The 14,170-nt window shown below is 38.8% G+C and overlaps 1 protein-coding gene across 2 annotated transcripts in view; it reads left to right on the forward strand.

Annotated features, from left to right (window-relative positions):
• Positions 1 to 1,901: 1,901 nt before the first annotated feature.
• Positions 1,902 to 14,170, forward strand: part of LOC145469622 (uncharacterized) — a 25,396-nt gene continuing 13,127 nt past the window's right edge. For both annotated transcript variants that reach the window (XM_081453377.1, XM_081453378.1), the window contains exons 1-4: positions 1,902 to 2,100; positions 4,044 to 4,310; positions 5,417 to 5,557; positions 12,046 to 12,401. In XM_081453377.1, coding sequence (XP_081309503.1) covers positions 4,163 to 4,310; positions 5,417 to 5,557; positions 12,046 to 12,401 — 645 coding nt within the window. In that variant the 5' untranslated portion in view covers positions 1,902 to 2,100; positions 4,044 to 4,162. The remainder of the gene's footprint in view (positions 2,101 to 4,043; positions 4,311 to 5,416; positions 5,558 to 12,045; positions 12,402 to 14,170) is intronic.

The following is a 14,170-nucleotide window of genomic DNA, read 5'->3' on the forward strand; positions in this document are numbered from 1 at the left end:
AAAACAAAACAAAACAAAAAAACCAAACACACCGTAGTACAAGGAGGGAGGTAGCTGGAAATGATTACGAAAGAGCTCAAATTTGGTAAAGGCGGCGACGTGACCATCAACCAAAATCTCGCCGTATGATCGGCCAATTACGAATTTTGGGAAAGAAAAGGTTTGTTGGGTGAGAACGGTAAGGTCTGGTCAGTGTTATTTTGATCTGAAGGCAACTTCACTTAATTTTATGCGTCTTTCAGAATCACTAGAGCCGCATTCACAAAGCCTTCTTGGCAGATCGTGCATCCTTATTGTATTTTCACAGTACTCTATTGCAGGAATAACAGCCGCCTTTGTTAAGAAACAGTACTTTACGTTCATACTATATTACAAGAGCTGGACCCTCGTCTGTAATGAATCATTTGTTTTTCGGCGAAGAGCGACGAGTCCATAGTACCATCTACACAAAATAGGCCTAATCACGGTTTTCGACGCCATCTTTGGTGGGTGGGAAAAGTGGTAAAAAATTACAGCGTTTGTATGGGAATCCGACGATAAATAACTTTTTCGAAAAATGAATTTTACACAATTTGTAATGGTAATAGGACTGAGTGGAGTCCAATTCGGTCTGTTATCATAAGAGTGATAACAAAATCGGCCGACCGTGCTTCGGGAGTCCGATTTGTTTAATTACAGACCGAATTAGACGACACGGAGTCTAATTACCAATTAATGATAAACCTTACAGTTTCCGAGAAAAGAAAAATACCCAAGTTATGAAAGAAAGGGAAAATTTGCATTAAAATACCTACAAAAGAAATGCAAATATTCTAAGGCCACCGCGCCTCCTACCGGCATTAAGGCGCTAAAAACACAAAAGCAAGCGCGCGCGCGCACGCACGCACGCACGTGACTACAACTTTGAATGTGATTGGTTGATTTAAACTACAACTTTGAATGTGATTAGCTTATTAAACTGTCCGATAACAAACTGTCCAATAACAAACTGTCCGATAACAACTTAGCAAGTGAAATAATGGAAAATAGGAGTTTTTTAAACCAATCACAATCGAGGAAATTGTAATATTTTTTGACTAGAGAAGTTAAAATACTTGGTAGAAGATTGTATTCACCAAGTTTGAAGGATGTAGCTTCGCTAGAAGACGCTCAGATAATTTTCCATTTACATTTGTCTGTAAATTTGGCTGGTTAGACGCGGTTCAGGGGGAAAAAATTGTAGACAAATGAATGGGAAATCAAAAATTAATTGAGTGTCTTCTAGCCCAGCTACGTCCTTCAAATTTGGTGAATACAATCTGCTACCGAGCCTCGTGAAGTTGCGATTCAAAAGTTGTGCACGATAAATATTTAAGACATGTTTTTGTCTTTTGTATGTTTGTTTGTTTGTTTGTTTTTGTTTGTTTTTTTTTTCTGTAAATTTGTCAATTGTGCTACAACATATTCTAGATGAAATGAAGTCAAATATACTGATTCTCGATCAACGTTAACGCAGGTCGACAAATGAGCTTCAATCAGGTCGATGAATATTTATTATTTATTAAAAACTGGATCCTAGGATAATGCAACTCGAGAGTTTTGATTGGCTTAGTCATCATGGGTTATGAGCCATTATACCATGCTCTACAAATATGGTAAGCGTACAAGTACTTCTTTAGGCATTATTTTCACCTATGTACCAATAAAATTAATATATTTTACTAAAGCGTTGCCAGATATCCCAGTGTTATCGAACGCAATGTAAAAGTTTTTCATGGAAATATTGTTGAAAGACATTTTATGCAATTAAATCAAATAAATGACGCATAATGTCATTGCATTTACAAATAGCAGTAACTGCACTTAAGTAAGTGTAGTAATAATATTCAATTCTGTATCGATATAAACGTTTGACAATTGACTACATCGACAACGTGACGCTTTTCTGAATTATTCGAAAACGTGTAATTGTACCAGGGGTCAGAAGCGCTTGCGGCGAAGCTCATTTATCATAACTGCTGAAAAGATCGCGTGACGTTTATTATTTTACCTCAACCAACGTGAAGAACGCAGGCAGTAGTGGAGGACGCCATTAAAAGAAGAGAAGAAAGCTCCACCACAGTAAGTAGCGTTCAGTTACAGCCCCTTGACATTTAATAGCTGCGCTCGATTCGGTGGACAAACGCCAAGCGAGTGACGTAGAACGGTTCCTTGTAGCGCTCTGTTTTCAATAACAATAATTATAGGATAGGGATGGTGTAGTGGTGAGAGCGCTTTCTTCCCACCAATGTGGCCCGGGATGGATTCCGGCCTGGAACCATATGTCGGTTGAGTTTGTTAATTCTTGCCTTGCTCCGAGGGTTTTTCTCCAAGTAATAATCTAAATTCAAATTCGACCTGAATAGAGGCCTCGCATGAACAACAGCTATGGTTGATGTGTCTTCCTCTCTGAATATTTTAACTTATGTATTTTATTTAAGATAACTTAATTAACTTCGTAAGAGTTGGAATTCTCTTCTACGTGTAAGACCGCCGGATCTCGAGGCATGGCCGCGTTTAGACAAGTCAGAGTTATTTCTTCTTTTACACCCAAATATTGTTTCTTATCTTTTTAACCACTACATGAAGTCGGGTGCCGTTTTTTTTTTTTTTTTTTTTTTTCAATTCTGAATTATAACAACTAACCAGCAAAAGCTGGCCATCGGCGAATAGCAAACCTTTATCGTGTACATCCAATCAAATCAAGGGATTCGCAATATAACAAGACACCAATGGAAGAAAAAGGTACTTATCCGAGACTGTTTAATAACGGACGAGAGTGACAAAAGAGGGATATATTCGCAAATTGTTCATAACTATAAATAAATCAAACTGCGAAAATAATATGACTTACAATGAAAAGATATATTTCAGACTCACTCGTGGTTTTAATAACGTGCTTGCGAAAACCATCACCGTTGTCAAGGATCCATAAATTTATGCACGTTTTTCCACGCGCTTTCTTTTCCTCTAAAGAACGATTGGCCTTAAGAAATCTGTAATAAAAAATTTCTCATTCAGCAGTATTGCATATGTATAAACATGATAGAACATTCGTCCGTTGGATTTCGAGAGTCAGAAAAAACGAAACCAAGCAAGTTACTAATTCTATGACAACGGAGGTTAGTTGCATATGAATTGTATTCTATTCTCTTTACGGATGAAATGTGCGTCTCAACGCTTTCAAACAACACTAATTGCTCCAAGTAAATCTGTAGTGTTTTAAGGACGCCAGTGGAAAACTTTAACTTCCTTTTATGAATCATGTCGACACTTCAGATTCTAAAGAGACCGAAATCGGCGGCAGTCTTTACAACCTCGTTCACGGGCCATTGCAGCCGCAAAGCGTCATGGGTACGTTTCCCACATTTCCTGGGCGACGCTTATCGGAGGGCGCTATTCTGTGATGAAGCTGACAGGCCTACACGTCTCTTTTGGCTCGTAAGATGTGTACATTTGTCGTTTTCTATAAATATCGCTTTCCCGATCGACCTATTTGCTTTACGCTTTCAAAGGCACAGTATGCTGTATCGTAAAATAAAGGTTTTTGTTTTAGGAAATCGATCTAAATGTATGAAATTTTGCCAATTTGAAAATTTTATTTTGCATGAATTTATAGTCAGAGCAATTTTATAACAAGCAAGGAAGGAAGGAAGGAAGGAGGGGACCTGGCAGAGAGGCTCATTTCCCATCTTTGCGCTGCTGTTGCCTCTACCCCTTCCCGTTTACCTCTGCAACGCAGGCTGAAAAATACTTTTAATGTACCTGTCATTTGTTTTAACCTTTAATTTGCTTACCATTCCAACAATTTAAAGTTTTCTTTTATAAATGTTCTACGATTTGCGAACAACTATTGTCAACCTCATCAGGGAGTTTCAAGAAAAAAAAATGGCGGGAAAAGAAAAGATCGTTACTCAAATAGTCCCTTAAAAAGAATAAGTGTTTCTTTCTTCACAAAGTCCGTTGGTCTTAGTTATCTGAAGTGTCCTTATCAAAAAAACTGTTTCGCAACCCTTTATATACAGGCTGGTCATAGCTTGGAATAAATCTCATCCCAGAACCACCTTGACAGCATTTGGCTCTTGGAACAATTAAAGCAAGATTGCCTTTGGAAACGTCTTCATTGTTTTAAACAGAAGCAGTAATGATGTGTCTGAGATCACAAGGCAGAATTCGAATCCGTGCTGTTCTCTTGGGCGTTCTTATTGGCCTGGGAGTGGCCGGTTTTTTGGTCATGTGGACGAACGTAGGTGTTTACATGAAGCGAAAGCCTATGGTGAGACACAATACTGGTAAGAGTCTCTTGTAGTTAGTAATGGCCGTTACTAAGAAATTGGCAGAAACACTTTGTTACAAAAGAAAATTCCTTTCAATTTTTAAGCGCCGAATTATTCTAGCTAGTCGCATTATAGCGATAGCGCTGAATGGCGTTTAGTACACATTGCCAACATTGCCAATTTAGTAAATCTTGATCTTGCTTGCCATAGCATCGATTAAGCTAGATACATGCTCTTTTTTTTTTTTTTAGGGAAAAAAAAAGCTCAAAAAATCCCAACGTTCCTCAACTTTTACCTTGGCTTTCTAATTTAGTGGTGTAATAAAGAGGGAAGACTGCGCTTTGATCTATTAAAAATAATAATCCTGGCACGTACGTGCAAAAAGAAGGAAAGAGGACAATACTTCCATAGGTTTTTTCGGAATTTCGATAAAGAAATTTTGCTATGTGATACCGATTTTGACACTTTCAATAGATGAGCTTTACCAAAATTTCGTGTCAACAATTTCATCTGACATTGCAATTACCATCAGTTTACCAAATTTTGTGATTTACCGAGAGGATAGTAGAATCCAAGATGGCAGACTAAATGACGCGTACGTCACATGACGAAAGGTGGCCCAAAACAGTTTCCAGCACTTCCCGAGACTTTCCGAGATTTTGATGGGTCATTACAACCACTCTTTATCAGTTGAAATTACAATCATGGTATCAAAAACTGTTGACTAATTGGTAAACACGTGATAACTTTCGTGACACGATAGGTTACCATAGAAACCGTATGACCTGCTTAAAATACCTTAAGAGCTTATAACTAAAAAATAGCACGGTGAATTTTTTCTTTATTATCAAGTTTTTATTAACAAGATAAGACGTAGCTTTTGGCAAAGTATTAAAAAATTCTGTACATAGGGTTCAGAGGCACCTTAAATTTCAAGGTGGCTCTGAACTTGTGGTTGCCATCGCAACGTCTACACGCGTCTACACATTGACATATCAAAATTTCTGCGGAGGATGAATGAATAGCTACTGAAAGTTTCAGCCCCTTAGAGGAAATCGTCTTGTCAAAACTTTGGTCAGACATACTGATTAAGTGGCATACCTCCTTCTCTTTCTTCGCAGGAAAAGATTACCATGGACCTGCTGCTGTTATCACTAGATCAGTTGGAAAACAAATGAACAAAGATAAACCTGTTATACAAGAAAATGAACAGAGTGCATTAGATGATAAAACTACGTTTAATGATGGCCCCATTTCTTCAGGTAATTCAATTTTTTGTTCATTTTATTGTTTTTTTGTTTTGCTTATACAGTGAAACCTGTATTAAGAGTGACTTCCTGTAAATACCACGGATAGGTGTGCAAAATGCAAAAATCGAATTCCCTCAAACTTTTTCACAAGAAAGCCCTCTGGAAACTGTTTAGGAAAATACAACTTTTAGTTCGTTTGGATTTATATTTTTCAAGTAAAGCGATTTTTTAATTTTCACCCTTGGAGAAGCCCACGAACAACTGAAAAATGTGCTTCGTTTTTGCGACTCGTGTAAGGAAACTAAAACAATTATCAAATCTATTTCGATATTACACAATTCAGTGACCCTTCCTTTACAAAGTACAGTTATTAGAATTGGAAAAGATTCAAACCTGAATTTTTTAAAAAATTTCGAATTTACCCTCCTAAACAGCATTATCAGAAAGCTCGATTTTGGCAAATTTCAACAGCAAAACTCGCTACCTAGTACATGGATTCCGCTGTAAAGATGGTATTCTGTAGAAAGAGTAAGGCTTCCTCTATCGTTCTGTGAAATAAAACTTTGGGGCAACTCAAACTACGAATTTAGACGACCGAAAATATTTACGGTACTCGCTTGAAGTTTATGACCTTTGAACTTACAGTTGTCTTCATGAATACAAGAGATAACCTAAACAACAGTTGGAATTTTAGCCTGAATGCGACCCTTTCTCCCATTTAAATGATTTATAGTTATTTTTTATCTTCTGTGGGCAATTTTATCGAAAGTAATTTTTTTTTACGCGGAAAAGGATTTCTAACTTGTTTATGAGTACGTGCGTATTTGTTTACTGAAGCGGAAATTTGTGGATATTAAATTTATTCTATCTAAGTTCTATTTCGTGTGCTGCAAGGCGTTTCGTGTTCCCATTAAAACAAAATGGTATTGCCAAGTAGAAGGTTTTCTTCTCAGATTTTAAAACAACATATAGTTTTTGACTTACCGTCCACATGCATTGCTTGATTTACTCAGCAGCGTTACACCGGGTGTGATAGCGGTGAGATGGCGTGACGATAATTGACAAATTGCTTTTCGCGAATCGAATTCATCAAAAAATATGTATATATAATATCTATCTTTGAGACTACTTGATAAAGACTCTTGTGAAATAAGTCTGCAAATTTTGAAACTCTCATTGCTGTGAAATAAAAAACCTGGATCTACTATTTCTATGCCACGGTCGTGTGATCCTCGAGTGTGGTATCACATGACAATAACAACTAAGAAATAGCCAGCTGCAGTTATTCTCAAATCGTTGGGGGCACGTGCGGTCCTAGAGTTACGAATCCCGTACATGTTCAATGTGTTTTAATTCGAAAATGTGACAAAGACATTCAAGGTGATTTGAAGGCTACTGATGTGAGCGATTCTTCTCTGCACGAAGCAAGGCTACTGTTGGCTAGAGCAGGTCAGTGTATTCGTAATTCAGTTTTCTCTTAAGATCGAAAATATTGCAGAAGATTATCGAGAAAATACTGAGTGCTACGGTAATAGACAATCACTATGACGCCCAATAAGGCGTGATTTCATGATACGCGAAATCAAAATCTAATGGCACTTTTCAATGTAGCTGACCGTGCAAAAGCGTAATAGTCTCTTGAATTATATTGCGGCCCGGCTATTTACAAGTTTCTCCCACGAAAATGATCCCACTTACTAACCACGTGGAGAAGAGGGACTAGAAATTAAAGGTGGGGCAGCGGGGGGGAATACTTGTCGGCTTGCCTCACTACAAGAGAAAAGTCGAGAGAAACTTTAAGGTAGTAACATATAAGGGAATTACAGAGATGACTGAAAAAATAATAATAATTTGTAGACCCCGCCTGTTATTATGAAAATCTGCGAATCTGATGACTTATCGCATTGTTGTCCTCTTGCTTGTTAAATAAGGTATAAAGGCACCTACCAGCATTGAATCCCATTCACCTTACAAAAACGCGGATGGCTCCTCTGCTTTCTTCTGTCGCCGAAACATTCTCACGTATCATTTAAATTGCGTAAGAAAGCGGAGTCCTATAATACTGCGTGACATTATCTGTGATGCCTTTCTCAATGTTATCCAAGGGCTTACATCCCCGGGGTTACGTTGCTGTCGCATGGTTTTTCGAAACCCTTACCTTTAAACTGAACTTCCAGAAAAAGCATATCACACATTTTGTTTCCAAGGTTGTTTTGACGTGGATGAAGGTATTTTGAGCACAACAGTATGCCCTCGTCATCGGGACCTATGGGGGATAAGGTGGCGTAGCAACAAAAAGAACTGTTTCTGTCCAGAGCAATGGATACAATATGAGAAGAACCAGAAAGGGGATCGTGGGATAAATCTGGTTCAGTCGAGAAGACTCCACCCTCAGACACAAATTTTGTTGCCTGTAGGCTCTCATAATAAAGTGTATTATGATTTGTCTCACGATGTAGTCACTTGAGATGTAGATCGCGACGTCTTCAGGCGATAAGGTCGACTGATTGCACGGTATCATTTGTATCACAAAGGTCGGCTGTGATTGGTGCATTTCGATCCTCCTATTGTTCCATTGTTTCGACGAGTAGCTGTTCCCTCAGTGGTCCGCTGTTGTACTGTTCTCCTATCCTGTTGCTGTGTTTTTCGATCGTGGGCATCCATGCTTCAGGAATTTCAATTCCACTATCCCTGTTGATGTGAAGGGTGAAGTCTTATGTGAATAGCTTCCTTGACCCTACGTGTGTAAGGGTAAAGGTAAAGTCTGCATGCGAGCCAAGTGGCCCATCAGGCCGGAGGTTATCCCGGTTTCTGTAGCATGAAGCGACTAGGAGTATTTCTACTCCCCCCCACTTTCCCTTGGATGCTAGTCCATCGCAGGGTTACCCCCAGCATTAAGTTCGCCGGTACCCATTTATACACCTGGGTGGAGAGAGGCACTGTGAGAGTAAAGTGTCTTGCCCAAGAACACAACACAATGTCTCCGGCCAGGGCTCGAACCCGGACCGCTCGATCCGGAGACGAGCGCACTAACCATGAGGCCACCGCGCCTCCCATGACCCTACCTGTGTACCAGTGAGGATCTCGATCAATAAACTTGACCTCATTCCAGATAGGATAGTGGCCGGTCTCGTAGGTGTGTTCAGAAACGGCGGAGGTCTGGGTACGGACGAGTCGTATATCCCTGTCGGGTTCTTTGATCCTCTCCTGCATAGATCTCCCTGTTTCCCCGATGTAGACTTTGCCACACTCACAGGGAATCCTGTAGACAACACCATCATGTTTAGCCGGGTTGACAGTGTCCTTGGGTCGCACTAAGTGTGACCGAAGTGTCGTGTCGGACTTGAAGACGTTGCGAATGCCTTGTTGTTCTAGGCAGCGGCGGAGAGACTCCAAAACTCCTTGGACATAAGGTAAAACGGCGGTGGATTTAAATTCCGCGTCGGGCTCTCTTCTTGGTGTTGTTCTTGCCTTTGTGATCTTCTGTACAAACGAGGAGGGATATCCGTTAGAAACAAGTACAGATACCCAGACCTCCGCCGTTTCTGGACACACCTCGAAAATCTTTGCCACATTATCCAATTTTAACAAATTGAATATGTGCGGGATTTGAAACTCTAGGACCGCACGTGACACACATGCCACAGACGATTTGAGAATAACTGCAGGTGGCCATTTTTTAGTTGTTATTGTCATGTGATGCCACACTCGAGGATCACACGACCGCGGCATTTCACCGTAATGACTTTTGTAGACTTATTTCACAAGAGCCTTTATCAAGTAGTCTCGAAGCATTATGATGTCAAAAGATATAATAAATACATTTTGATGAATTCGATTTGCAAAGAGCGATTTGTCAACTATCGTCACGCCATCTTAGCGCTATCACACCCGATGTAACGCCGCCGAGTAAATCAAGCCATGCATGTGGACGGTAAGTCAAAAACTATATGTCGTTTTAAAATCTGAGATGAAAACCTTCTACTTGGCAATACCATTTTGTTTTAATGGGAACACGAAACGCCTTGCAGCACACGAAATAGAACTTAGATAGAATAAATTTAATATCCACAAATTTCCGCTTCAGTAAACAAATACGCACGTACTCATAAACAAGTTAGAACTCCTTTTCCGCGTAAAAAAAAAAATTACTTTCGATAAAATTGCCCACAGAAGATAAAAAATAACTATAAATCATTTAAATGGGAGAAAGGGTCGCATTCAGGCTAAAATTCCAACTGTTGTTTAGGTTATCTCTTGTATTCATGAAGACAACTGTAAGTTCAAAGGTCATAAACTTCAAGCGAGTACCGTAAATATTTTCGGTCGTCTAAATTCGTAGTTTGAGTTGCCCCAAAGTTTTATTTCACAGAACGATAAAAGAAGCCTTACTCTTTCTATAGAATACCATCTTTACAGCGGAATCCATGTACTAGGTAGCGAGTTTTGCTGTTGAAATTTGCCAAAATCGAGCTTTCTGATAATGCTGTTTAGGAGGGTAAATTCGAAATTTTTAAAAAAAATTCAGGTTTGAATCTTTTCCAATTCTAATAACTGTACTTTGTAAAGGAAGGGTCATTGAATTGTGTAATATCGAAATAGATTTGATAATTGTTTTAGTTTTCTTACACGAGTCGCAAATACGAAGCACATCTTCCAATGGTTCGTGGGCTTCTCCAAGGGTGAAAATTAAAAAATCGCTTCACTTGAAAAATATAAATCCAAACGAACTAAAAGTTGTATTTTCCTAAACAGTTTCCAGAGGGCTTTCTTGTGAAAAAGTTTGAGGGAATTCGATTTTTGCATTTTGCACACCTATCCGTAGTATTTACAGGAAGTGACTCTTAAGCGGACCCCATATTTAAAAGCGGACACCCTATATTAAGTGGACACTAGCTTTAAGTCCGTAAATTTTCTTCCCACATTTACTGTAAAATAAAACCACATTCAGCGGACACCTCTGTTAAGCGGACGCAGATACCAATATATTAATCCATTTTGTTGCACAAAACCTGCAATAGGCGGACACTTCAAGGACTTTTTACTTCTTAAAGTTCACCTGAGACTCCTTTAACATTGTTCAGCGATGTCGTTTTAGAACTAAGTAGATTATTCCAGATTGATCCATTTACCGACAGCATGCATCATTCCATGAAAACACAATTAAAGTTTTTTTGGCAATTAATTTATTTACCACCTATTTCAAGGTATTAGATGCATTATGCATGAATTATATGTCAACCTCTCGATATTTAAGATATATTTGTCGTAAATTGTTTTCAGTGCAACTTCGGTAAACTTCGAAAAAATGTGGTCAAGAAAATACTATTTGCTCCACTGAATCCTTTATAATGCGTAACAAAGACACCCTTTATTAAGCGGACACTAAGTCTAGCCCTGACTCCAAAATTAGTGTCTTCATTACGTTCATCCTTTTTACAAACCCCTATCCAGCGTACGGACACCTATCTATATGACGCACACCAATACAACATAATGAATTTTATTTAGTAGTCTTCATTGTTGAAAAACCTCTATTGAGTGAACGTCAGACTAAATTCACAGTGCAGTTTTAAATTACAGCCTTGAAAGAGTGAGTTGTTTTGTATTAGTTTGTCCCTAGTTAATAGAAGGGAATGGCTATGAAGCCCGCCAAACACCAAAGGAGCAAACAAAGATGCCAAGATTTATGTTGGAAGGTCCACGACCGTACACAGTGTTTTGTTTCGCGCTCATACACTATGCGTGAGTTGCGTAACCAACACGTTTCTATTAGTTAGTTCCTCGGTCAGTAGTAAACAATTATTGTGTTTTGTGCACGGTCAAGACCAAAAAAGAGAACAAAAACATACAACAAAGAACTTTGTCGAGTTTCATAACCATTCCCCTCTACTGACTATAGCTTCAATAATAGAGGATATTGCTGTTGTATTGTTAAGTGTCAACACACTTCAAAGAAGATTGCAAACAACATTAAGAATTGGGAATAGCTTGGTAAACAACTTGGAAGTTTATTCTACAAGAACTGTCGACTGTAAATCATTATCATGTATTGTGCAATCTTGACAAACTTCTGTTTAAACTTCTGTTTTCTTGAAAACGTTTAGTGTGAGATGAACATTTTTTGACATCATTTTGACAAATTTCTGATGGCTTTCGAGTTCCCAATAATGTTACACAAATGCAACAATTATGATTGGGAAATCAGAAACATTTTACGAATCGTCAATGGATATACACGGGCGGCTTTTATTTTTAGTACAGATTGCGCGAATCGTAAGCCTTCTTTGACTTATCGTGGATAACAAGTTGTCAATCTCCACGTCACATCGTTGACCTCTCCGCTTTACACAGTTCTTGTACTTTTATTTTCCAGTTTAAACGAAACTATCATTTATCAAAAGAATTTCAAGTGATCGTCACAAATTAACCAAAATTATGTTAAAAAGGCAATGACTCGGTGATCTTTGATTCAAAGAACCACAATTTTCCACTTACAGATACAGTAAACTCGCAGATCAACCTGTACAAAGCTTATGGTCACGTCAAAACCATCCTGTTTTTCATTGGTTATTCGCGTAGTCGTCACACTCTTCTTGGTTCTTTACTGGATGCTCATCCGCACATGGTTATAGCAGATGAAACAATGGCTTTCTTCAAGTGGAGCTCAAAACGAGACATATGGTTGAACGGCTCAATATACGCGTATTTTGACATTATGTTCCACTCTTCACAGCGTGCAGTCAACCAGGGAAGAAGGTCTGAATTATTTAAAGGAAGTGTTGTGAACACAACCTCCCAGTTTCGTTATTATGTGCCAAACCAATGGCAAGGAAACTTTGATCAGTATATTGAGGTAAGCCGAATGTGAGGCATTTATTTTGCATTGAAATCTGAAATCAAAGGATCCAGTGGGTATCTCTTGCATTGGCGCCCTATTCATTCCCATGGATAAACGGATACGAAGAATTTTAACTAATTTTCTTATTTCCAAAATCTCATTTTCTTAACTTCGTCTAGTTGCTAATCTTTAGTGCTAAAAAAATCATCATGTGATCCTTGTGAAAGAAAAACCATCGCATCCCACAGGACTGATAACCTGACACTTGTAGAGTCTACTTGAATTTATATACCTCTTGCTAATCGAGTTCGAGGTCTGTACTGTAAGTTGCAGTCCGAGTTTTGTCTTCATCGATTTATGGCCCAAGCGCGAAGCGCACGGGCCATAAATCGAAGGGGGAAAACGAGGATCCGTAACTTACAGTACAGACCGAGAAAACGAGGTTAGTAAGATATTAATTTATTATATCTTTACTGTGTGTCTGATGGGTTCTGGAACGATTTCTATTCACGCGAATTTAACGGCTTCAAATTTCTGACGCACCTTGAAAGCAAAACGAGTCAATTTGAAATCATTGTTAAGTGACTCTTAAGCGGCCTTCATACGGCAAACTAAAGTTGGCAAACTCAAGCTGGTGTGTGTGAACGGCACAAAAACAGTCCGCAAACACGTTGGCAAACTGTTGGCGACAAATAGAACTTGCCTCTATTCTCGCCAACTTTTTCACCAACTTTTTCGTGCTGGTAAACTCGTATTTGACGTGTCAACGATTGGCAAACGTGTGTTGATGACTGTCAACCAATCAAAACACGCACTCTATTCACGTGATATGCGTGACACTTCTCAAAATGGCGGAAGGACGTGAAGACCGTGAGGCAACTTTTCAATTTATCGAGGAAGTGCAAAATTGTTCAGATCTGTGGGACGTTTCGTCTCCAGCGTATAAAGACACGAAAAACAAGCAGAAGAAAATGGAAGAACTAGCGAAGAAACTGGGATTAAAAGGCGGTAAGTAAAGTTTGTTTTCTAGGACGATGGAGTTCCGTTTTTGATCATAGTCGTTGTTCAGAAATTACTCTTTTCATCTCAAAGTTCCGCATTCACAACTATATCCATTTTTGTTGAGTGATTTGAATTAGATTGTGATGTGAATTTATAGTTAAATTTGGAGTGCATCACTATTATAAACCTTAACAGGAGAAATAGTCAGAAGTATCAAGGCTGCATGCTTATTAGAACACATCACTGATTGCACCAAGAACATGTTTATAGTTTTGGTGAGCTGTGTATGCCTATAAATTACTACACATGTACTCAGGCTCCTTCAATGCATTTGGCTCGCGAGTTTGTAAAATAGAACATAATAAAGTAAAGCAAAAGCGAAATTTTGAATTTTAATTTAAAATCCCTTCATCAAGCTACATGTACAGATGAAAAGGCCCACCGAAACCCTTTTACCGAGTTGCACTAGCCGAAGGCTAAAAGCAGGGATTTTGTACAAACATTAAGAGCCAGTGCCCATGACTATGGACCAAACAACGGCACAAGTCGAAAAATCGATCTTGCTCATTTTTTGCCTATAGGTTGGCCCTAGCTAGTAAACAAACGGACCATAGTTAGTTTCTGTTAATGCGGCCTTTTTGGAGAGAAATTTGCGAAAAACGATTTCGCCCCGATTGAGCTCAAAATCTACTTCCTGTTATGCTAAATTTTCTGAAAATTTGATTGCTTTGCGCGTCGCACAGCAGTTACTTGAGAATCTTTCAATGGTCTTTACATTCAGC

The sequence above is a fragment of the Orbicella franksi genome, chromosome 15 (assembly GCF_964199315.1).
Source record: "Orbicella franksi chromosome 15, jaOrbFran1.1, whole genome shotgun sequence".
NCBI lineage: Eukaryota > Metazoa > Cnidaria > Anthozoa > Scleractinia > Merulinidae > Orbicella > Orbicella franksi.